Consider the following 26,989-nt stretch of genomic DNA (forward strand, 5'->3'; position numbering starts at 1 on the left):
ACATTGGGATGCGTGTGTCCCTTCGAAACAGCATACCTGTATCCTTTGGACAAATACCTAGTAGTGCAGTTGCTGGGTCATAGGGTAGCTCTATTTCTAATTTTTTGAGGAACCTCCATACTGTTTACCAGAGTGGCTGCACCAGTTTGCATTGCCACCAACAGTGCAAAAGAGATCCTCTTTCTCTGCATCCTCCCCAACATCTGTTGTTGCCTGAGTTGTTAATGTTAGCCATTCTGACAGGTGTGAGGTGGTATCTCATTGTGGTTTTGATTTGTATTTCCCTGATGATGAGTGATGTTGAGCATTTTTTCATGTGTTAGTTGGCCATCTGGATGTCTTGTTTGGAGAAGCGTCTATTCTTGTCTTTTGCTCATTTCTTCACTGGATTATTTGTTTTTAGGGTGTTGAGTTTGATAAGTCCTTTATAGATTTTAGATACTAACCCTTTATCTGATATGTCATTTGCAAGTATCTTCTCCCATTCCGTCAGTTGCCTTTTAGTTTTGCTGATTGTTTCCTTCGCTGTGCAGAAGTTTTTATTTTGATGAGGTCCCAGTAGTTCATTTTTGCTTTTGTTTCCCTTGCTTCCAGAGACGTGTTGAGCAAGAAGTTGCTACAGCCAAGGTCAAAGAGGTCTTGCCTGCTTTCTCCTCTAGGATTTTGATGGCTTCCTGTCTTACATTTAGGTCTTTCATCCATTTTGAGTTTATTTTTGTGTATGGTGTAAGAAAGTGGTCCAGGTTCATTCTTCTGCATGTCGCTGTCCAGTTTTCCCAGCACCACTTGCTGAAGAGACTGCCTTTATTCCACTGGATATTCTTTCCTGCTTTGTCAAAGATTAGTTGGCCATACATTTGTTATCATTGTTATTTTGATAGGACACTGGCAAAACCTGATTTAAGAGCTTCTCTTTGATATCAGTCTATACTGCCAGTTTTCTAAAGACCTAAAACTAAATATTTAAAGCTGAGAGTTTACTTATGTTAACTATTCAGAAATCCTTATACAAAGCTGGCAGCTTTTATTTCTTCCAACAATTTCTGTTTTTCTTGAAATCATGTACAACATCATTCAGGTAAGTGTAAAATCTCAAATTGTAATGTGACAATAATTGAATATGAGGTTGTTGAAAAAAATCAATAAATGATTTTAGAGATCTTAAATATATATTGAATAAATATGATAACCCAATAATCAATTATATATATTCATATGTATGCCCACAGACATTTAGATAATAAATGGAAGAATCATCAATTACTGTGAAAAATAGACATGTTAAAACATATAGGCCTAAATAGTTCCTTGATTATGTAAGACTAATTTTAATGTCTATTTAAATTCATAGAATTTGTTCTTTACATTTGTGTCACTTAAATGAGTTGTCAGACTTGCCTCTCCAACTGATATATACATGGATATATCTCTATCTATCTATCTATCTATCTATCTATCTATCTATCTATGTAAAACAAAACACAATGCTATGTTGGAAAGATCACTGGCCAAGGAATCAGATAACATGTATATGACTTTTGCCCAAACCATAAAATAATTGTGTAATCAGAAACAGCTTTCTTCATTTCTCTTATCCTCATATATCTTACTGAAAAATTTTTAAATTATATGACCAAATCCAAATTTTCTAAAAAGATAAATGGTTAATTTATGTGGAAGTACTTTGTTGATTACAAACAGTATAATAAGATATAAGTATACAATTATGTGATAGTTACATTTCATTTGAGAAATTACCTGAAAGACATGATTGGAATTATTAAAATACTTTATCTGAGTTTACACTATAGGGATAAGAAATAATGATATAATTTAGTTTAGATGTGGATTTTATATACTGAACATCCTACTTAATTACAATAATGCACAGTTTTTTTTTTTGAATTCACAAATAGCCAACAGCCCTTTTTCACAAATGCAATTGAAATATAATTATGGGGACAAGGGAATAATAATAACACAATTTTCAGTTTTTAAAGTTAACAAGATTCAAGTGAATTCCCTGATTACAAAATCAAAGTTAAAGCAAATTTAAAATATTGTACTTTATAATGCATCTGATGGTATTTATTTATCAACAAAAAATATGATTAAAATGCAGAACATTTAAGGCTGATAGAGATAATTAAGCATAGAAAATTTAGTAATCAGCTTGTTGCTATTGAATGAATAAAGGATAGGAAGAATTTTTAATAAACCCCATGAGATAAGAGCTTGCTAACTTTAAAACAAAGTGCAATAAAAAACGTTTTATAATGTGTACTTTTGTCTAAAAGCAGAGGAATGTGCGGGTGTTAAATTGGCCACAGGAGGCATACACTATTATTCCTAAATGTGAAAGAATTATGCTAAGAATTATGAGGAAAAGAATCTACTTAGTGAAAGGGATTCAAGTTCAAACAAACAGTCTATAATTTATATGAATCATGTTCTAAAGTTCATATTTAATCCCACATTATGCAAATGTTTATGCATATTGTCTTATTTTACTGAAAAAATGGACTGTAGTCCATTTGTTGGGAAGAAAACCAACAGAGTTCTTTTAAGGGCATATTTCCTCCCAGCTGAGCTCTTTCCTTATCTCTATTAGCTCGTTTAGGCAATGGAATATTAAGTCAATCTCATTTGTGATCCCAGACTCAAATTGAGGATTATCTATTTAGGCGTGAGTCAACTAATTTTATAAATACGTATTAAGTACCTACTATACATTAATAACTATTTTATGCAGAATACAGTGACTTACAGAGTATCTCACCACCATACAAGTTACATCATAACTAGAAAAACCCATCAATAAATACATAATCCACTAAAATGAAAGAGATCATTAAAATCATGGTAAATACTATATAGGAAATAAATGGATGGTATGAAAGAAATCAATAAAGACTGAAGTGGGGTAGGGTGGTTTTGAAAAAGTTGTTATAGAAGATTCCTCAAGAAAGCAGAATATGATGGAAAAACTGAAAATAATAAAACGGAGATGGCTATGGATGAACCAAGTAAGACCGTTCCAGGTCACACTGGGAGGAAAGAAAGACCCTGAATAGGGCAAAAGCAGGTGAAGGAGGCCCCAGGTGCGCGCACGTGGAGCATCATTATCTAGCAACAATACAATTCATACCAGGAGCACTGACATCAGTCCAACAGAATTCAAATCCTGAATGCCTTCCACCTTTCCCACAGGTGTCTACCACCTTGTGATAACAGCAGGTTACTTAAACAAGCAAAGCCTCAGTTTGCCCCTTTGTCCAATGTGACATCCCTTCCTGGTAATATTTCTGTGATGGGAGTTAAAGAAACGATGCTTGAAAAAAGACTCAGAAGTGTCTAGAACACAGAATGTACGTTAAGATAAATGTTGGTTGCCAGCCTCACAGATGTCAGGAGGCTATTTCTGGAGCAGTGCAGCCCAAGGCAAGGGGGTACCTGGATTTAATTCTCAGTTCTTCTGGGTCTGCTTATATAAACTTGGGCAAGCCAATTAACCTCTCTGTGCCTCAGTTTCCTCATCATAATATAAGGGATTATGGAAGAACTCATTTTAAAGAGTTGTCATAAATATATAGATTGAATTAGTAGGACAGCGAATCATTTAGCTTCCTACGATTAATATGTTAGTAATAGTACCAGTATAAAAGTGGCCAAAAATAAGAAAAAAACTTGATTCTTCATTTTCCTAATAGATCATCTTTTATAAGAGGTGTCCCTGCTCTAAGCGACACCACAAAAATGGCACAATAATTTACTCAACACACAAACTAATAATCTAAAAGCTATACTTTATGTATCTTTTTTTCACCTTCAATATTTAGAACATAAGCAGGTAGCATCTACTCTTATTGATGTGTCAATACTTGGATTGTATTCATGCCTTAGGTCCATTTCTCCAGAGTTGGATCCTGAAGCAAGGATTAGTATACAATTGATTAGTTAACAAATTGCTTCCAGGTCAGAAAGTGAGAAAGAGCATGGGAAAACAGAATCCAAACAGGGTGTGATTTCAAAGTTTCAGTCTCGCATGAGTCTGTAGGGGAACTCTGGGATGTAAATAAAGTGTGAATTTCCACATTTTTGCACCTGTTAGACAATGGCTCAGGGATTTCATGGGAGATGATTGTAAACTTGTAGGCACTTTAGGCACCCTGTGCGTGTGAGCAGAGTGGTTCCAGTAGCCAAAGGAAGTCCTCCAAAGAGAGTTGCAGGTGCAGGTCATTAGAGGCAAAAGCCTGAAAAAATTTTAGTGCATGTGGTGTGTGTGTGTGTGTGTCCATATTAAAGAATGAAGGGAACCTGAGCACAGTGTCACTGTCCACTGGAAACCACTTCTCCATATGCCACTGCCATCTTTTTCCTAACTTGAGAGATAGACTCTAACTGATCTCCCCCTTAACCAAATTTCTTGCTTACCCTCTAACCTACTTTCCACTCTGCAGCCAGATTGATCTTTTCTAAACATTTCATGTTAAAAATCTTCCAACTGATTTCCATTGCACTGAAAATGAATGCATTTTTTTTTACTCTAGCTTATAGAGACCTATGGGATCCTGGCCTCTGCCTAGGTCTCTGGTTCCACCAAATACAACTTAACTTTTCTGCTTAAACGCTTATTTCCATCTAGAGTGGGCATCACAGTTAGAACAGACCACAGGAAATGAAGAATGCTCTCTAATTTCTCTTGCAAGAGTGGTCAGTAAAAATGATGGTGAAAAGAGATTTCCCACTGGGGGGAAAACAGGTGGCCAGTGTGGTCAACTAAGGAATTTGTTGTATTTTATCAAAGTGAGACACCAGCTGTTCTTGAGATCCTTCGGCTGCTCATTTCCTACTGCACCATCACTGTTCAAACCATGCAGGGCATGTTCTGAGCTAGTGGCCACCAGATGGTACTTTTCCATTGCACTTTTTCTAAGCACTTATTGACTCTGTAGTTTTCTGATATTTATTTCAGAGTTTTACATCTGTTGTGGTTAAATTTACCAATTTCCTATAGTTTCCAGGATTACAAATAGCCACATAAAGTACTAAGAAAGACAAGTACCTGAGATTTCAGAGTCAAAAAGTAATGTGATTTTAATTTCTCTCATTTTGCAGTGTGAGGATTTGTGATTATATATGTGTATTTTGTTAAGTAAGAAGTTTTTTTTAAATAATAGGTATGGAAATTAGAGTACATGTGTGCTGGACAGAGCCAATAGCTGTGGACCATAGCAAGCATCCGTACCATTATCTGCCAATCACCATTCCTTTCTGATATATGACTATGACTATAGTGGAAGCAACCATGGATGATGATGATGATGAGGATGATGATGAGGATGATGATGATGGCGGCATTAACATGTTGACAATTTGTATGCTAGCATTATGCTAACTTCTTTACATATATTATCTTTTGTAAAACATTGTTTAAGGCTGTGTATCTAGTTCCAATACTTACTACTTGTGCATTTGCCAGATTACTTAAATTCTTCACATGCAGTTTTCTCATGGGTATACACTGTTGTAGAAATAAAATAAAATTTTTGTGATACAAATAAGTATTACTTTGTATTCCTAAAGGTTTAAAATAAAATTAATAACAATGTTTTGTGAGTCAGGTAATAATTATTCTACCTTTCTAGGAGTAAGTAGTTGAGACCAAGTAAATATCACCAAATCTCACAGATAATAATGGAAAAGCCAAGTTGGAGGCACATGTTTGACCTTTATGCCTTGATAACAACAACTGACTCCAGAGACTTATGGTCCAGTGTTGGGCATCTGGCCTAAGCCAGGTAAATTAGAGTCCATTCCCACAATTTTTCAAACTCAAATTAGAAAACACTGTCAGTTGCTTTCTGGATTGGAAGATGTTAAATCTGAATTTTATATATTCCTATATGCCATCAGGTCGAGGAGGCTTAGTTGAAAGCAAGAGAGGAGAGAGGGGTGAGCAAGAAAGAATAGTATTAAAGTACCCACGCCCCTAATTCCTGTTTTCATGAGCAGGAAAGGCCCAATTGCTTCTTTGCTCCTTTCATTTCTTCCTTTCCCCATTTAGTTTGATTTTATATTCCAGTGAATTCTTCCTTTGCCTACATTAGCTTGAGATGGGTTTCTATTGCTTACCAATATCATTACCATTAGCAGCATCATTATTAGGATTTCACATCTTCTGAATGTTTCCAAATGAAACCAATTTGTTTTGCTAAAAAACAAAATTAATTCTGAAATACCAAATGAACTAGTGTTTTTTTCACTTCAAGAAAATTCAACTTACCGTATCAACAGAGAGACAGTGTTGCAAAATTCTCGATCAAGTTATCTCATAGCTAAGACGCCCATATCGAATTTTACCACATCAATTTTGTGCACTCATTTTTCCTATTATTTTAGGAAATAAATATGTGTTGTTGTTTTTAATTTTCAGGTAAAGTGTGTCCATTTAGAGCATGCTCTTTTCAGCCTCAAGTAAATTTGAGTGAGTTATTCAACTGACTGTCAGGAAAAATACAGTTATCAATTATAAAGGATCAACATAGTATGGTGTTAGGTATTGCAGGACATAACCCAAAGTATATTTGGTACAAGTTAGTTTGCCTTGAGGAAATACCTTATCATGGTACAGAAGAACAAGGAGGAAGAAGACGAAGAGGAGGAAGAGGAGAGGGAAAAGGAAAAGGTGGAGGAGAAGAAGAAACAGATTGTAAAAGTTGATAGCTTGTGCACTGAAAACAGTGTTACTAAAGGTATATAAGCTCATATATATGTATATATTAATAAATACACTAGTTTTTATTAGTCTTAAAGACTCAGGAATGTTCAGTATGATCCTTGGTATATTGTAGAGCTTAATTTTTTTTCAAATACTTGGTATTTTAAATTACAAATATGTTCTCATTTATATGCTGCAATATAGTGATATTAAAGTCACCTGTTAAATTTCTGTTTAGTTTATCTGTGCTACACGTCTCCTCACCTCGCTCTATGATATGCAAGCTATATGATGTGATATGTTTAATGATAAGTTCACTGATGTAACATGGAAAAATAATGTATATATATTATTTATAAAATCTTAATATTTAGAAAAGTTTTATAGTTTACAGGTTATGTGAAAATGAAACACAACATAATAAGCCATTTTTCTCTCTCTACTCCTCAGGGGAATTGGATGGTACATTGAATTTGATATCCTACTGAAGCTGCTTATAATGAGGACATACTATTGCCTATCACTATTCATCTGGACCTATATGTTTCATACAGTTGATGCTATTCCATTAGAAGAAAAAGCTAGTAGGGATTTGCCAAGCAAAAGGGTTGTGGATCTGACAAAAGATGATAGTAAAATGTTACATCGTACCAAGCGTGGCTGGATGTGGAATCAGTTCTTCTTGTTGGAAGAGTACACAGGTACAGACACACAGTATGTTGGCAAGGTAAGAATTTTTATGTGATAAATCTAGAAGCTGAAAGTGATGGCAATTTATTTACTTTTTACAGCAACTTCCCATATTATTAATGATTATTTTACAATATTTGACTAATTATGGTGTGCAGAAGGCATAATATTGCAAATGTTTTCAGTAGGGTAGTATGGGTAATGTGATTTACTCAGGTAGCTAAATGTAGGTCAGTGTTCATAGCATTATTAATCAGCAATATATGATTTATATTTATATATTTATGGATGTGCATCTAAAATGTTTTAAAAACTTTCTTTGAAATTTAATTTAAAGCATCAGATAAAGAATAACTTAGTGTGCTACATGAGGCAAAACAAAATACAATTATAGTATACCAAAAATTACTAAAATATATTGGTGGCTACTAATAAACAATTTATCATAATTAAGAATAGTCTGCTGTGTATGAGAAGTAAATAAGTATAAATACTTCTCTCTCGGTAGTCTGTTTGTTAATATCAGTCAAACTGAACGACTTCTCGCCTGTAATCCGGACCAAAGGGCTCAAGGAGAAGGAGAAAGAAAACAGAAGTAGAAAGAAGGCAGTACCTTCGGGAAGGTTAAAACTATCCTAACAGCAATAGCGGCTCATTAGCAGTCTGGAACAAACCGCGATAGAGAATACGTAACTCTCCTTCTTGTATTCAACGTTGAGAAAATAGACTCGTAAACTTTCTCTTCCTCTTTTCTGTCTTCCTCAAAATAGATGACATGATCGTTCCAACATCCAGAATTTTCTATTTATCTAATATCTACCAATCTCATTCATACCATTCTACATGCAAGACAAATCCTTTGTTTATTGGATTATTTCAGATATGTGCCTAATGCTGAGATACTTCCAAATTCTAATAATAAAACAAAATAAACAATGATGAATACTAACATTCCTCATAAATCACATACTTTTTTTTTCTTGATTCTTTGCACATGATACTAGAAATGACTGTGATGGTCACAGTATTTTTTGAGTTACTAGCAACACGAGGCAGATAAGATAGAATGGGCCAAAAATAAAAACATAAAAAGCATCTGATATCACAAAAGTCATGCCTATATTGCTTTTAAACTAGAAACACATTTATTCTGTGAAATTGCCAAAATCTTGTTCTAATTTTTCAGTGTGTTTGTGTGTGTGTGTGTGTGTGTGTGTGTGTGTGTGTGTGGCAGCGTATTTTTTTCAACTGCAGCTTCTTTTATCAGAAGCCTATTATTTCCTCTTCTTTTGATATCTCCTCCCCTGGTTCCACAGGTCACACTCATTTTGCCCCATATAGTTCACTTGCTGATTCTTTTTTTTCCCTCTTATTTCTCCTCAGGTTAGTCATAGGGCATCCCCCAGCATCCCTCATTTAACATCACTTCTCACACTATAGTTAATAACTAACATCAGGATATTTCAAGTTCAACTGACAAATGTTTGTGTCTAAGGACTTGAAATTGCCTTATGATTCTTTTTCTAAGGCAGTGTATAAAGGGCACATTCAGTTCACAAGGTCTTACATAGAGGGTTTCATCCTTGGAGATTCACAGATGCAGAAGAATAGCTACAGATAAAAAGAGATGCTCAATCGTAAGGCAATCAAGGCTCCACTACAAGCATTTATTTTTAGCTGTAAACAAAGATGCTTCCTTCTAAAAATTATGTGTGCATTGATTAACAGACACCATTACTGCACCGACATTTTAAAATATGCACTATGGTTTAGAACTTTTTGTACCATCCTTTTTTTTAATTAGTTCTGTAATCTGTCAAAATAGTTACTAAAATGTGTGCATAGTTTTATTTAATTAGTTTTCATAAAATATTTGATCACTTGTCTTTGGACAATAACCTGTTTTTTTTTAAGCCATACACAAGTTAAGGTGTTCAATTTTTTACTGGTTATTTATCCTTGACAACCAGATTATGAGCCAAAGGTAGAAAACCGATTATAATAATAAGAATTTTTGTCAAATGAAGATAATCAAACCAAAAGGTTATGTCAACTATTTTTATATTATATTTGGAAAGCAATATGTATACGAAAGAGAAGCTTCAACAAAATAAAACACTCATTACTTTTTCGAAAAAAATGATTTCTCTGTTTTGAAATAGGGCCTTTTCTTAGATATGCCATGCACCATATGTGGAGTTCACTATAAAAGTAGGCTTCCAACTACTGTTTACTTTCATTAACTTCTTAAGAGTCTGTGAACTCCCAACCTGTTCTCTTGGCTTTCAACATTATCATTCATTTGCATATGCAGAGCCTAGCTAGGACTTTACTTGGTCAAACCTGAGTCCTTCACTTAGGACTCAACTTCGTCAAACACATGAACACCAAACAGATGGTCTTTTTGACCACATTGCTCTGTTTGCCTAGTCTCTGGGATCCACTACCGTGGCAACCTCCATGTGATGTAAAGGCCTACCATATTTACCATGTACCATGATTCAAAAAGAATATGTAGCCTCTAATGGAAAGAAATTTTCATATTTTTTCCTAGTTTTCCAGAGGCTTGGCATTGCAGACAATATTAAGACCTATTGTAATTTATAGGTGACATAAAATTGTATAAAGTTGGAAGGATATATAATCCTTGGATGAAAAATTTAGGGTTTGATCCTGAATTTAAATGAAGAAGTTTTAAAACAAGTAAGAAAATAGTAGCAGTAAAATGTAACAAAATATACTTGTACATGCACATAAACATGCAATTTACAAGGGTCAGTCCTGGTTTTGCAATTTAGTAATCACATACAATTTAGAAATTAACTAAACTTTCCAAACCTCAAATTTTTGTTAGGTTAAATTGTTATTAAGATCTCTTTAACTTTAAAATTCTGATGTTTTCTAGGATTGCGGATGGGACTGCATTTGTGTACAAGAAGGGATAGTAAAAATTTAACAAAATTTGCATGTGGATAAATCCAAGGAGGTGGGATTGCATATGGCATGATATGCATGTGAAACACTTGTGTGCACGTGCACACACACACACACACACACACACACACACACAGAATAGCTTAATAGGATGAAGTTAGACTACTACTGTCAAAGGCTCAGAATTCCATGCTGAGTTGTTTTATATACAGCATGGAAGCTGAACCCTGTTGAAAGCTTTTGTACTAGTTCATTATTGGTGGAGCACAAGTCTGGGATGCTCGGTTTGCTTTCATTGTTAGGATGGACTGGAGGAGCAAAAAAAGGAATCACAATGATATTTTTAAAAGGAAAAATAAGGGGATATTTCTGTATGTCATTTCGTATTTTTTGCAAGACAGGACAGAAAAGTGAAGAATGTTAAAATTAAGAGTAGTTTTTATATGTTAACTATACTGGATTTAAAATTTTTAAAAGAAATGAAAAATAAAAATAAAATTAAGAGTAATTTTTGTTTTCCACAATAATTCAGTCTGAAGTTTGGTTGCTCATTTTTGATGGATGCTATCAGAGATATATTAATTCTGTTTTCTGTAATGAGGGAAATTTTTGGTTCTTACTTAAGAGGATTACAAAGTTATGACAATCGCCATGTAGCTTCCCTGTAATTTGAATAGAAGCATGTGGCTGAATTACTTAACCAAAAGAGTAATACTGCTCAAAAGAAGAATTTAAATAAATTTAACAAGAAGTATAGCAAAGGCTCCTACAACTCTGTTAGAGAAACTTCATATGCACTTGCTTTCTTACACAATAGGTCGAGATCCTGAGGAATACCTAGTTGTCATGAATTAATAATTAATAGATCACATGCCTATTATTGAGAATTTATATTTAATATCTGATTAAAACACATTTATTACTTGGAGAGATACCAAACTTACAATTATAGTGTTTATTCCTTCTGAAAGAAAACACTGGTATTTATAAAATAATTGAAATATCAGCTTAACCGACCATTACACTTTAATTCAAAGCATTTGCTTTGCTCACAGCAATCAATACAGTGCTATGGAACTGCCTATAACCAGTCACCATTTAAATACAACATATTTTTACCGAGTTAGCTCTATATGTTTTTATGTTTTAATTCAAAACCTTTTACTATACCATAGCCAAATTACCATGAGTATAATCAGAATCTCAAATTGGAATGGGATTTTAACATTTATCAAGCTCTTGGTTACAACTGGATACAACTGATTTACTTCTTACTAAAACAGTGGAAAACACAGGTACCAACTGGAAAGTGGATGGGAGTGTGGTTTATATCAGACTGAGTAATGAAACTGTGGGATGACTCTCCTTTACACTTACAGATATTGACATATGTACTAAATATTGATATCCCCCCAAAGCATACATAAAATAATGTACTTGGATAGGCAATTTTCTCTTAGGCTTTCAGAAAATGGCACTTTGATGTGTACAGAAACAGAAATAAAGTCTCAAAGTTCCTGAAGGATGTTTGATAAATTTTTATAGTGTATTATAGTGTTTTTCAGCATCTAAATAAATTATCTTTGTAAAGCTTTACTATGGTGCAGTACATGTAGCAGCTGTTTCAGATTTATGGGCACATTGTATCCCAAAATTCTCTTTATAGGTTAGTTGTTTAAAACTAAAAACACATGAGAAAAATATTAAGCATTAAGGCTAGGTTCTCTGGACAGTCTACAATGGCTTATTTCACACTGAGATCTCTAAAACTCTGCTTTTATACTAGAATGCTAGTATTTAATTCTTACTGTCAAGCCCCTCATCGCTTGCACTGCATTATCACTTGCCCGAACCACTGCATTAGCACACCTAATGACTTTTTACTTGACTTCATTATTTTTTTTTAATTCTTAAAAACCCATTACACACTGTTTCTTGAATGATACCAACCTCTTGGACAAAATATCTATAGAAAAATTGACTTAAGTAGATTCAAAGTATTCGATATCATTGTACATTCCAGCCCGTATTCTATGTTCCCACAACAGTATAATATGGCTTTAGTTCTAGACAAAGTGAAACCTTTCCTCTTCCATAGGCTTCACTTCTATTTTATCATAGTCACGGGCACTTTTACAGGGCGTATCTAACCTGCTTTTTCAATATTTCATCTCTTCTCCTTGCTTTAAGTCCTATCTCAACGGCATCCTCTTATATAAAGCCCATCCCCATTCTTCTTGGCTAGAATTTCCCATCAAAATTTAACCACCTATCAAAATCTTACTCAAGGTATAATTTAAATTATTCTGGTCTAATATTTTACCATCTAGAATCTGTGGCCTTTGGGCTTTCAATCTGTGTTTGATTTCATTTTTTTCTTCCCCAAAATGTTTGACAAAATGTATTTATTTACTCAAAATTAATATTCAGTTGCTATCTTTATTAAGCACTTATTACTCTGGATCCTGAGAGACTGGCACTTTGAAACATAGAAACAGCAGAGAAGGTTTAAAATAAATATATCCCATTTTTCCTGGCACATTTTGCAAAAAGTCAATTCTTTTCCTGTATTTCCATTATCCTTATCCTTGAAGCCCCTAATTGCAGCTGCAACCCTCTCATTTTGCTCTATGCCAAAACAGCACACACTTTAGAATCATTTGCATTCCAACAATTTCTCTGCCCTGAATACAGGTAATTCAAACAGGCATTAAGAATTAAAAGATAAGATGAAACAAATTCTGACTGATTAAGGAAACATAACTACTTCTAGAAAAATTTACATTTAAAATTTAACTAAACTTTTTTCCCCCCTGGAATATAGTAACTGTTAAATCATTTAAAATATTAGAGTATGGTAGAAATGTTTATTAGTACGATTACCAAATCTATGTGTGATTTTCCCTGACATCTTCCACCAACTTCAGTGCTTGTGAAATATTTCCAATATTTTAACAGTCTCTTCCTCTATTGCCAAACTTGCAAAAGATCACATCCACACTTACATATTCATCAGTGTTTAAAAAACAAACAAACAAACAAAGAAACTTAAGAAGTAGTAGAAACTCTAGCAAGGTCTAGAGGGAGGACTGTGAAAAAATATTTAAGCACAAGCATCATTTAATAATAAGCGTTATTATTTTAATAAAAGTTTAGTGTTCCTTACAAAAAACTAGGTCCATAAAATTAAAAGTTAATGTAAAAAAATCTCAAAGATAACTATAATCACACTATGAAGATAAGGTTAAAAGTTTATATATTTCTGCTTATTTCCAGTTATATATTTTAGAACTGTTGATTTCATATTACTTACATATATTTTAATTTGTCTTTCTCAGTTAATTCTGTGTTTCTGCACATTGTTAAAATTTCAGTATTTGCCATATAACATCATACATATAATTTTTAATTAAATTAAATTTATGTGTTTTCTGAAATTTCTATTTAGACTGGTATTACACACACACACACACACACACATTGCTGTGATGAAAATTTGGTAGCTAATAACTTTGAGTGTATTTTAAATTACACTTACTAGATTACTTTATTACTGAAAGTAGAATTCCAAGAGTAATAGATATGAATGGATTGTAAAGCTCTGGGTATGCATTAGTCAGCTGCATTTCAGAAAATTTATGATGCTTATCTTCCAAAAATATGCCAACGTAAGGCATTAGTGTGTTTATTTGTAAAGTTTTTTTTACAAATTTATTTTACAAATAAAAAGAATAACAAAGTTATTTTACAAATAAAGATATTTATTTGTAAAGTTATGACTATGTTAATGTGGATCTTAACCCTGTGTATTATTATTCAATTAGTTTTAGAAACTGAACACCTACAATGCAGAACACCAAGACTGAATCCTAAAACTAAGAGTAAATAAGATGCACTGGTCTCTATCTTAGAAATAGATAGAAATAATTTGTTGTAAATAAAATAGTCTCTATCTATAATAAGCAAAATGCTATTATTGCTGGCCTGTTGGAGAAATACCTGATAGAAGTCTCAATTTAGATGAAGGAAAATACTTTTTTCCTTATCTACTAGACTGAATTCCTAATAGTTAAATTCTACCTAGCCTAATTTAGCACTAGAATCACCCTCCAAGTTAATAATGTATGCATGTTTGTTTATTTGTTAATTTAGGACTGCCATTATTTCCCTATTCCCATGAACATAGACTATTTTTTTTTACCAGATTTTAACAAAATATTCAAACTTTGCTTGTGCAAACTGTTTGTAATGTGTCCACAGTAAATTCTAATGACTCATACTAATAGTCTTATAGCTATTGTGGTATTGTTCATGGAAAAGGAATTAGGACAATATTCTAAAAGATGTTCAGCCTTTTTTGCACTGACTTCATAAAGTAAATGAGGCCACTCTAGATATGCCACTGAATATACATTTAGTGGAACTCCCTCAGTAAGTATCCTGTTTCACAGCAGAATGTTTTAGGGATGCTATTACAATAAATCATCATACTCAGAACTATACGCTAACAGACAGAAACACAAAAGTGAGTTCAAGATCAATAAATAAATGTATTGGCAAATCTAAGAGGAAAAAGGCCTTTCTTTTTCCTACAATGGGAAGGGATATATTTGTATGTGGCCATTTTTGTGAAAGTTTCAGCTCCTTTAATGGTTACTATAACAAAAGCTTTTCTTGAAAAATTAAAACATTGCCCCACAGTTTATGTTCTATTGATCTTACTCTACAAATACAATAGGATACATCGCTATTGCATATTAATGGTTTTAAAAAATGCAATTTAAAAACTATTTTCGTAAATGTGTCTTCTATATTTAAAAGGAATTATTGCATACCTACTGGGTACAGTATTTTGCAGTCTTATATAAGCTTGATGATAGTATTATTCAGTTCTCTATGGTTAAAAGTTTTGTGTCTCCTTATTCCAATTCTTACTGTGAGAAGAATATTAAAAAGTTCTATATTTTAATTTCTCTCTTTACCTCTGTCAAATATTCTTTATATGTTTTTATGCAATTATCAGATACATGGCCAATTATCTCTTAGGTTTCTGATTAATTGATGCTCTATTATTATGAAATATCACCCTGTATCTTTCATAATACTACTTGCTTGAAGTTTACTTTGCCTGGTACAAACTTTGCCACACCAATTCATTTATGATAATATTTGTATGGTTGATCACTTACATCATTTTGCTTTCAGCGCTTCTGTACAATTTAATATAAAAAACAGCTCTCGTAAACATCTCAGAAGTGGTTTGTGCTTTTCTATCCAATCTGACAATCCTTAACATTTAATTAGTGTTAAGTCCGCTCATAAACAATGTAATCATTGACATAATTGGATCTAAGTGTATCATTTTCTTGTTTTCATTTGTTCCATTTATTCTTTCTACCTTGGTTTTTGCTTTCCTACCATATTTTGGGACAACTGAGTGTTTTCTTAAATGTCTAAATTTGGTCTCCTTAACCTACTATAATATAAATCAAATAAATATTATATATTTTTAGCATGCAGGGCAATCATCTTACAACAGTATGATTTTATTTCCTCTGTAGGGTTTTAGTCTATATTTGTCAGATATTTTCTCGCTGTATATATTATAAATTGTACCCTGTGTTGCTAATATTTTATTATTTAAGAATTCCATTATTTATTAAAAATTTTAAAAAGAACAATCTTATGTTACATTATGTTACATTATGTTGTGTTATATTTACTTATGTAGTTACCATTTCCAGTCAGTGCTTTTTATTCTTTCATATTGATCTGAATTTCTGTGTACTATCATTTTCTTTCAACCTGAAGATTTCCTTTAACATTAATTGTAGTTTGTATCTGATGGAAACAAATTTTTTGTTTTTTTTAATCTGAAAATATCATTATTTCCCAAGTGATGAATGGATAAAAAAGATGTGGTAGATATATACAATGGAATATTATTCAGCCATCAAAAAGAATGAAATCTTGCCATTTGCAACAACATGGATGGATCTAGAGTATATTGTACTAAGTGAAACAAGTCAGTCAGGGAAAGACCAATACCATATGATTTCAGTCATATGTGGAGTCTAAGAAAGAAAACAGATGAACATAGGGGAAGGGAAAAAAAGAGAGGGAAACAAACTATAAGAGACTTTTAACTATAGATAACAAACTGAGGGTTGCTCAAGGGGAGGTGGGCGACATGGGTGATAGCTATCAAGGAAGGCACTTGTGATCAGCACTGGGTATTATATGTGAGTGATGAGTCACTAAATTCTCCTGAAACCAATATTACACTAGATGTTAAATAAGTAGAATTAAAAAAAAATGTGAAACAAACAAGAAAAAGAAAAAAATACTTGTTTTACTTTTTATTTTTTTAAGTTTATTTATTTTGAGAGAGAGAGAAAAAGAGAGGGCAAGCAGGGGAGGGGAAGAGAGAGAGGAAGAGAGAATCCCAAGCAGACTCCTTACTATCAGCAAGGAGTCCAACATGGGGCTTGATCCCATGAACCTTGAGATCATGACCTGAGCTGAAATCAAAGGTACAACACTTAACCAACTGAGCTACCCAGGCACCCCTAAAAAGAAAAATATTTTAATTGAATGTAGAAATATAGATTTACCTGTTTTTTTTTCTTTTTGTACTTAAAATTTTTGCTACATTGCATTGTGGATTTCATTACTTTTGGTAGTAATGCATGTATGTCATGCGTATTTGTCTCTGGTTGCTTTTAAAGGTCTGTGTCCTCAGCTCTCTGACTATCTGTTTCAACAGGGATTGTACTTTGATACCTAGATATGTTTTGTTTAACCTGTTTGGGACTCACTGGCCTTCTTAGACCAGTGTGTCCTTTTTCATCCAATTTTTAAATTGTATGCTTATTTGTATTTTTATGGCCTGCTCTCTCTTCTTTGGAGGAGGAGAACTCCAAATACAAGTATATTAGAGCATTGTACATTGTCCCATACATCATTGAGACTGTGTTATATATTTTTATATCTGTGTCAATATATTTTTATATTGGTGCTTTAATATGGATCATTTATATTTGGTGTCATCAAATATATTGTTTCTTTTGTTTCTGTGTCCACACCACTGTTGCACATTTTTATTACAGAAGCTATAATTTCCAGTTCTAGGTTTTCTTTTCTGTTTGATTTTGCATATAATTTATGAAATCCCTAATATATTATGTCCATTATTTTAGTATACCATAAACATTCTTTAATATACTTACGATAGCTATATTTAAAGTCTTTGCCTGTTAAATTTAACACCTGAGTCTTATTTTCATCTATTTCTATTGACTATTCTGTTTTCCTGTATTTTTCTGCTTGTTAAATCTCTACAAAATTTAGATTACATACTGGGTATTAAGGGTAACATATTGTGGAGATTCTGGATTTTGTTTTCTTCCTCTGAAGATTGTTGAGTTTTGTCCCAGAAGGAAGTGAAATTATGGGATTCTACTTTGATTGTATGTAGGCTTTTAGGATTTTCAAGGAAGACTATTTTGTTTATTCCCTTAGCCCTGTGGTATAACCCTAAATCCTAGCACATCTTCCTGGCTCCTAAGTTATCACTTTTCTGCTGTTTTACTGGAAATCTCAAAGTGTTCACCAAACACATTTACCTACAAGGAGCTTTAATCTTAAACTCTTCATTCCTAGTAGCTGGAATGGCTAACCTCTCTGCTTAGTTATTAATCTTCAGACTGTTCCTTTTCTCTGGATTCCTTGGAGTCTTAGTCTGTACATGGTCAGTTTAGAAGTCAGCTACATGTTACATGCAATGTATATTCAAGGTTTAGGGCTCTCTCTTCTGTGGCTTCCTCTATTCCTGGATTTCTTCTCTCAATTTTTAGCCATTATGATGGCCCTGAATCCTGACCTCCAATGCCTCATCATAAAGACTGCTGATTTCTGCTTGAACCCTGTCTTCTTCATGACATATGAAATGTGGTATACTTGCAAGAAAAAAAGGGGTTAATGTGGAAATCACTTTATTCCCTATTTGCTAGTAAGCCTCTGAATTTTTGCTCCTGGTTCTTATCTACTACCTTTATAAAGTGTTTTGTATTTTTAGTTTTTTGTGTTTTTTTGTTGTTTTTTAACTAATTTGTAAACAGTTAATTATTTCAAGAAGAGTGTTGTTCCCACACAAGTTATGTTCCATGACTAAAATCAACTTCTATGTATTATTCCCTTCTTAAAACTTGTGTTTCCTTTAAATAAATGTCTTATGATTGAATGTATGTATAAAATGAAGCCCTATGAGACAAAGTCAGTGATGAAAATATAATTCAGAGCATATAGATTAAAAATTATTTTATTCTAGGGCACTTGGGTAGCTCAGTCAGTTAAGTGTACAACTTTTGATTTCGGCTTAGGTCATGATAACATGGTTTGTGAGATCGAGTATGCATTGGGTTCTGTGATGATAGCATGCAGCCTGCTTAGGATTCTCTCTCTCTTTCTGCCTCTGCTTCACTCTCTCTCTCTCTCTCTCTCACTCAAAATAAATAAACATTTTAAAAAGGAAAAAACTATTTTATTTCATTTTCTTTTCTTGAATAATTTTTCTTTTCCACAGTAGAAGGAACTGAAGAAGGGGCTGGGCATTCTTATAAAAAGCCCTAAGAATATCACATAATAAATTTTAATTTTCTGCTGTAAATAACTATTTTAAGATTGTTGATTGGAATAGTATTGTCAATATGTTAAGAAAGATAATTGAATGAAGCAAATTGCTTGAAGAGAACATTAAGTCATTAGATAATATTAAGTCATTAGGTAATAGTAAGTCGTAACACTATACAGGAATAATGGCAGTGACAAGGCAGAAGTCTTTATATCCACCACTGTTCTTTATATCCACCACTTTTTCTGGGTGTGTTGTTTTCTTTTCTTCTTTCTTTTCTTTTCTTTTCTTTTCTTTTCTTTTCTTTTCTTTTCTTTTCTTTTCTCTTATTTTCTTTTCTTTTCATTTTTCTTTTAAAAAAAACATTTAACATGTATTTATTATTGAGAAACAAAGAGAGACAGAGCATGAGCAGGGGAGGGGCAGAGAGAGGAGGAGACACAGAATCTGAAGCAGGTTCTAGGCTCTGAGCTGTCAGCACAGAGCCTGCCACTGGGCTCAAACTCAGAAACCACCAAATCACGACCTGAGCCGAAGTTGGACACTTAACTGACTGAGCCACCTAGGTGCCCCTGGGTGTGTTGTTTCTTCATCTGTCAACCACTGTTGAAATTCAGTCACTATATTTAATAAATTAAAGGATAATAAACTTTTAGGGAAAAAAACAATATTTCCAGTAATTATGTTAATGTATGTTTTAAAAACACATTTTTAAGTTCTTACTTGCTTAGAAAATCATTCTTTGTAGTTGCTGTAGTATATTTCATTTCAATAATAATCAATAAAAATGCAACATTCAATATCTTTAAAGGCCCAAAATACTAGGTTACTGACAAAAGCTTTAAATTTACAAATCTCTGAATAAAAAGTTTTATTGACTTTTCTATGCTTTCCTCAATAAAGCATGTCTTAAACTGTCAAAAAAAAAATCTTCACTTCAAGTAAGTGAAGTCATTTTTTATGTGTATATGAAAAAATAAGTGTCTTGGTCAAACCACAGACAAATAAGTATTTGTTTAAACATGTTATGAAATCAGTTTTCTAATATACAACAAAATCATAAAGTATATTCCATTTTCCCAAAATTTGTCATTAAATATATGGATTTTTTATAAGTTTAATTTCTAATTTACAATGAGCTAAATTTAGCAAGTGTTTTTCACATAAATGAATATATATATTTTACTTCAAAATTAATGTGAACAAAGCAATGGTGAACATTTATTATAAAATGGATATTAGGAATAGAATGAAATATAAAATATCATAAATACAAAGTTATGTCACTACTATTTCCCATAAATTCTCGTAATAACTCCTCTAAAGTAAGTCAGGAAACTTCAGTATCTTCAAATTATATAAACCTGAGGTACTAGAAAAATTTCATTTTTCTTCTTCCTAGTTCTATTAGGCTAATATTAGCAAAGAACTTGCTTTGTTGGTGATAAATTGGAAGATTAAATTGAAAGTTAAAATCTTTGACCAAGAGACGAAAGATAGGGACAGAGATGAGAAGGGTAGACATACCCTTAGACATTGCCTAGCCCCTATTCCACAAAGTGCCTTGTCTGGTTAGTGCTTATGGGAGGAATACACAAAAAATGCTTTAGTCAAAAAAGTTACTTACTTACTTACGTACTTACCTATTTATTTTTTTGGTGTATTCCCAATAGTTTATTTTTGCTTTTGTTTCCCTTGCCTAAAGAGAAATATACATAAATATATTGCTAAGGCCAAAGGTCAAGTATTTACTGGCCAGTGCTGTTTATGGTTTCAGGTCTCACATTTAGGTCTTTAATCAATTCGAGTTTATTTTTGTGTATGGTGTAAGAAAGTGCCCCAGTTTCATTCTTTTGCATGTAGCTTTTCAGTTTTCCCAACACCATTAATGAAAAGACTTTTCTTTTTTCCCATTGTATTATTTTTGTCTCTTGTCATAGAATAGTTGACCATTTAAGCATGGATTTATTTCTGGGCTGTCTATCCTGTTCTACTGATCTATATGTCTGCTTTTGTGCCTGTACCATACTGTTGTGATTACTATAGCTTTTTAGTATATCTTGAAATCTGGGATTGTGATACCTCCAGCCTTGTCCTTTCTCAAGACTGCTTTGGCTATTTGAAGTCTTTGGTGGTTCCATACAAATTTTAGGATTATTTATTCTAGTTTTGTGAAAAATGATATTGGTATTTTGAGAGGGATTGCATTGAATCTGTAGATTGCTTTGGGTAGTATGGACATTTTAATAACATTCATTCTTCTAATTCATGAGCATGGTATATCGTATTTGTGCCATGTTCAATTTCTTTCATCAGTGTCTTAGTTTTCAGAATATAGGTTTTTCACTTCCTTGGTTAAATTTATTCTTAGGTATTTTATTCTTTTTGGTGCAGTTGTAAATGGGATCATTTTTTGAAATTCCTCTCTCTGACACTTTGTTACCAGTGTATTTAAATGCAACAGATTTCTGTATGTTAATTTTGTATCCTGCAGCTTTACTGAATTCATTTATTAGTTCTAAAAGTAGCCATTGATAGATGAATGGATAGAGAAGATGTAGTCTACATATATAATGGAATATTATTCAACCATAAAAAGAATGAAATCTCGCCATTTGCAGCAACATGGATAGACCTAGATGGTATTATGCAAAGTGAAATAAATCAGAGAAAGACAAATACCATATGAATTCACCTACATGTGAAATCTAAAAAAAAACAAAACAAATGAGCAGGCTCTTAATACAGAAGGGAGATGGGAAGGAATGGGCAAAATAGTTGAAGGAGATTAAGAGGTACAGTTTTCCAGTTATAAAATGAAATAAGTGAGCCATGGAGGTGAAAGATACAGCATAGGAATACAGTCAATAATATTATAATAATGTTGTATGTTGACTTACGGTGACTATTGAGTAGTGTACAGAGTTGCCAAATCACCATGTCATATACCTGAAACTAATATGACATTGTATGTCAACCATACTTCAATATTTTTTTAATATACTGAAACTGTGACATTCAGAGTGCCAGTAAGTTCAAAACAACAGTGCTAGAGTGATTCTTTGACTATGAGAATTAATAACATTTAGAATTAATTTCATAGACATTATTTTTGACCATTTCTTAGAAGCTTCAGAGGAATTGAAAGAAAGTCAGTGAGGCATAAACACAAATTTAAAAATAACTCTTAGAGATGCCAGGAAATTGGTGTTACATATTTGCCCCTCAACTTTTGCCTGCTAATGTTACTCTCTTTGCCTTGGATCATTTAGCCGTTATCTCTGTGTCCTTTGATGCTCTTTAAGTTCTAAGTCAAAGGCAGTAATATAAAATGTGACGATTTGGGATGAGAGTGTAAAAGTGCCATTAGAAAATTGTAAATAATTTTAAAACTAGACCATTAATAAATTGGTCTCCTTTGTGAAATGATAACACTCCTCCTCTTAAAGTGTGCGAGGAGAGGATAAATGTACACTGAGAGTGGAAAATTTATAAATGATGAACAAAGCAAAGAAGAAAATATAACCCCCAAACTCACTGATAATTATGGTTATAATGAGATATTTTTTTGGGGGTATTCTTTTTTGTCATTAAATTTGTATATAGTAAATATCTGAAAACTAGAAATGGTGTTCTGCCTATGTACCTAAGATTATATATATATATATATATATATATATATATATATATATATATATACATATATATATATTTTTTTTTTTGAGAGAGAGAGAGAGACAGAGAGAGGCAGAGACAGAGGAGAGAGAGAATCCCAAGCAGGATCTACACTGTCAGCATGGAGCCCAATGTGGGACTCAATCTCACGAACTGTGAGATCATGACCTGAGCCAAAATCAAAAGTTGGAGGCTTAACCAACTGAGCCACATAGGCACCTGGGCTGTGTACCTAAGATTAAAGTGTGAACATATTTTGATGTCCCAGAATGGTTTTCCAGAAATAGTTTTCAATTGCTGTGTAACAATATGTCAAATAAAAATAGTATTATGAAAAACCCCACTACAAATCACAAAATAGTGACTGTAAACATAAATGATTCTGAAACAACAGAAAAACATTTTAAAGAATGCCTGTGTTTGTATGGGTATGTGTTGCCAACTTGGTTTGTTTAAGATGTACATGTGCAAACTGATGTATGCACATCTTAACTGTACAGCTCAATGAGATTTTGTATTTCTATTTGCCTATGTTAATATGACCAAGATCACAATATAAAAAATGTTTGGCATCCAAGAAGACACTCTCTCAATTAGCCTTTCCTAATCAATGACCTCCCATAGGTTACCGCTTTGCTGACCCCAATCCCTATTGATAAGTTTGCAAGTAGTTGAATTTTATATGCATGGGATTACACAGTATGTCTGGATTCTGTATTTCAATTTTATACAGGATAACTTCATCCATGACATTATATGTAGAATTAATTTTTTTAATGGCTACACAGTATGCCATTGCTTAAGTATGCCACAATTTATTCTACTGATAAATGATTGATGCACTTCTAACTGGACGCTATTATATATAAAATGTGCTATGAAGAATATTACACATTTTATTGTCACATGTGGATTTATTTCCTTTGGGTATATTTTAAGAGTAGGATTGCTGAATCATCGAGTGGGCATAGATTTGTCTTTAGTAGATACTCATAAAGCATTTTCAAAGAAATTGTACCAACGTTACACTCCCTCCAGGAATTTGTGACTGTTCACTTACTCCATGTATTTACTACTGCTTTTAGTTCCATATATGTTACTCCATATATATTACTAATGCTATGTAACTTTACCTTGCCAAGTCATAAAGGTTTTTATACATACAAGTCATTTTTTGAGAGATATTGAAATTATTTTCTCCTAATTTCAGCTCACTTCTTCATTACCATCATAGTGTATTTTAATGAAGAAAGTTTCTTACTTTTAGTTTGGTTCAGTATACCAATCTCTTCCTTTGAGGCTATTAATTTTTGTGTCCTATGATTGAATTATCATTAGGATAATATCTTTTGCTTTTTTTCTGGATGCTTCATTGTTTTCTGTACCAAGTTTAGGTTTATAAGCCAACTGAAATTCATTATGGGCCACATGTAAAGTAGAGATCAAGCAGTGAATATAGGCCTAGATTTTTTTCAGTATTAATTTTTTTTAGAGATCATTTCTGCATCTAATTCCAATGGCCACTTTTTGCATAATTCATGTGGCTGTTTATGTGTACATGTGTTTACTAATCTTTTTGTTTGTCCTTATGTTTATACCAAATTCTTGTCGAAGCATTATTGTTTTATTTTATGTTATTTTTTTTATTTTTTTTAACATTTATTTATTTTTGAGACAGAGAGAGAGAGAGAGAGCATGAACAGGGGAGGGTCAGAGAAAGAGGGAGACACAGAATCTGAAACAGGCTCCAGGCTCTGAGCTGTCAGCACAGAGCCCGATGCGGGGCTTGAACCCACGGACCGCGAGATCATGACCTGAGCCAAAGTCGGACGCTTAACCGACTGAGCCACCCAGGCGCCCCTAAGCATTATTGTTTTAGTTTTTAATATAGCCATTTAAGTTCCCCAACTGTATTCCTCTTCTTTAAAACCACTGTGGCTTCTGAGGTCTTCTGCATTTTCATAAACTTTTAAAAATTAGTCAAATTCCACTAGTCTCAGGAACTGTTTCGGATTTAAGAGACTAAAATGACATACCTATTTTAGGAAATGTGTGACCCTGGATTGAATCCTGGATTTTGTGGCATATTATCATAAATTCTTTATTAGAACAATTGCTATATTTGAAGAGGGACTTCTGTTTTAATGTTAAATATAATTATACTATTAAATTTGTTTAATTTTATAATTATTATGATTATATTAGACAATTTTCTAGTTCTGAAATATTCATTTTGAAGTATAAACTGGTAAGGTGTCTACAAATTGATAAAGGCAATTTTAACATTTATTTTTTTTTAACGTTTATTTTTGAGAAACAGAGACAGAGCATGAGTGGGGGAGGGGAGGGAGAGAGAGAGAGAGAGAGGGAGACAGAATCTGATGCAGGCTTCAGGCTCTGAGCTATCAGCACAGAGCCCGACATGGGGCTGGAACTCACATACTGCGAGATCATGACCTGAGCCAAAGTCGAATGCTTACTAATTGAACCACCCAGGTGCCCCATAAAAGCAATTTTAATTCATACAGTACATGTCATAATAGATATGACAAATATCATATACCTACAGAAGTATCTAAATGAAGAAGAAAATGATGAACAGGCAAAATGATTGAACAGTTATTTCACAAAAGATGATACCCAAGTGGCCAATAAGATACATATGATAAGGTGTTCAAGTTATTAGGAAATGCAGATTTAAACCACTTAAACAACAGAATGACTAAAAGTAAAAAGAAAATCCCAAGGGGAGGTGATGATATGAACAAACTGAAACTCTCACAGATTCAGGATAAACTATAAATGCGAGCAACATTGAAGGGCACTTAGCTGGAAAAATACAATATGCTTAGATGATAGAAGACTCAAAAATAATCTAAAGATTAAATGCCATCCTATTGATATCCCTGTGTATTTCAGATCTCGAGTACATGAAGTTTAGACCTCAATTTGGAGATGTTAGCAGAGACGGGGGGGCTCTACTCTCTGTGATCCTCCCTAAGATTGTGCTGTACAATTTCTAGCCACTCTGGCAAACCCAAACTCTTACCACTGTCTTCTCAGCCAAATAACACTGCTTCTCTCTGTTTGGGCTCTAAACATATCGTCACTAACTCCCTAACTGGAAAGTATCTTCAGGGGAAAAGGCTGGTAATAGCATAGGCCACAAAAGGTATGACTCAAAGGAATATACTTTGAGCACTTCCTCTTTTGATTCGTCATCAGTTTTGTCTGTCTGCCTGCATATCTATTTGTTTTGATCATGTTTTATAATTGTTCCCAGCGGGTATATTTGTCCAGTGCAGCTAAATACCAAGATTGCTTTTGAGAAACACTTCATAATGTGAATGTAGGGTTCATGGGCCACTAAGGCTTGTGATATTGTTAAGATTTAAATATTTGTCCAATGTGCCTAATAAAAATAAGATATACTTATTATTTCTGTTTCTTGTTTTATCATATTAGGTAGAACTTTCAGAGTGTTTTTTATCATAGGTAATAGTGTGAGTCGATTCCTTACTGTGATATGTCACTCTGAAGGATAAGTTGTTGGTACTTTGGGGGTTCTCTAGCATGTTAAGAAACATGGTGCTTCACTGTTTCCTTCCTGGCAAAAAACTCAGACCTTCCAATGAACATCTGCAGTGGCCATTTGTAAACATTTGCTATTCATTTCTTGTCTGGACCAGCAAGTCTATTTTAGAGTTATACTCTGCTCTTCTCATTGCCACATCTCGAATGCCCTGTGAGATTGATGATCAGTGCCCCTTCTTTCCAGGGCAATTTCCAACACCTCCACTCATTCCATCAATACCTCAGTAAGAGTGTGGGGGCAAGAAGTCAGGTGACACTAACTAGCCTTCACCTCTTGAACTATCTAATCTCTCATACTACTTTATATATAACAGAATTATGTAAAATAAAAACCAACATCACCATTATGTTTTAACGTATTTTATAAAAATACTTCCATTATATCTTTTCAGACTTGGATATTCTTTGAAAATATAGATTTTTTTTCTTCTACTTTAGTGCCTGGAACATATTAACACTCAAATCAATGTTGGTTTTAATCCAGTTTTTTAAGCATGGGACAGTGATATTATTATCATTGTTGTTATCACTGCACTCATTAAGGACAAGGCACAATTAAACTAAGCAAGCAGATATTTTCCAAACCCACTGAATTGTTTTAGAGGAGTTTTGCAAAGGGGAAAATTATATATCATGCTTATTTACTTATTTGTCTTCAAAAGTACAAAAATCATCATTTTGCTCACTAAATATGGCCTTACCATGAAGACACGATTTTAACAAAATGAACCAGAAGAGAGAAT

The 26,989-nt window shown here is 33.1% G+C and overlaps 1 protein-coding gene across 2 annotated transcripts in view; it reads left to right on the forward strand.

The window, feature by feature from the left end:
- CDH9 (cadherin 9) overlaps positions 1 to 26,989 on the forward strand; it is a 137,844-nt gene that overhangs the window by 39,891 nt on the left and 70,964 nt on the right. For both annotated transcript variants that reach the window (XM_027074775.2, XM_015085204.3), the window contains exon 2: positions 7,172 to 7,448. In XM_027074775.2, coding sequence (XP_026930576.1) covers positions 7,221 to 7,448 — 228 coding nt within the window. In that variant the 5' untranslated portion in view covers positions 7,172 to 7,220. The remainder of the gene's footprint in view (positions 1 to 7,171; positions 7,449 to 26,989) is intronic.

This window comes from Acinonyx jubatus, chromosome A1 (assembly GCF_027475565.1).
Source record: "Acinonyx jubatus isolate Ajub_Pintada_27869175 chromosome A1, VMU_Ajub_asm_v1.0, whole genome shotgun sequence".
Classification (NCBI taxonomy): domain Eukaryota; kingdom Metazoa; phylum Chordata; class Mammalia; order Carnivora; family Felidae; genus Acinonyx; species Acinonyx jubatus.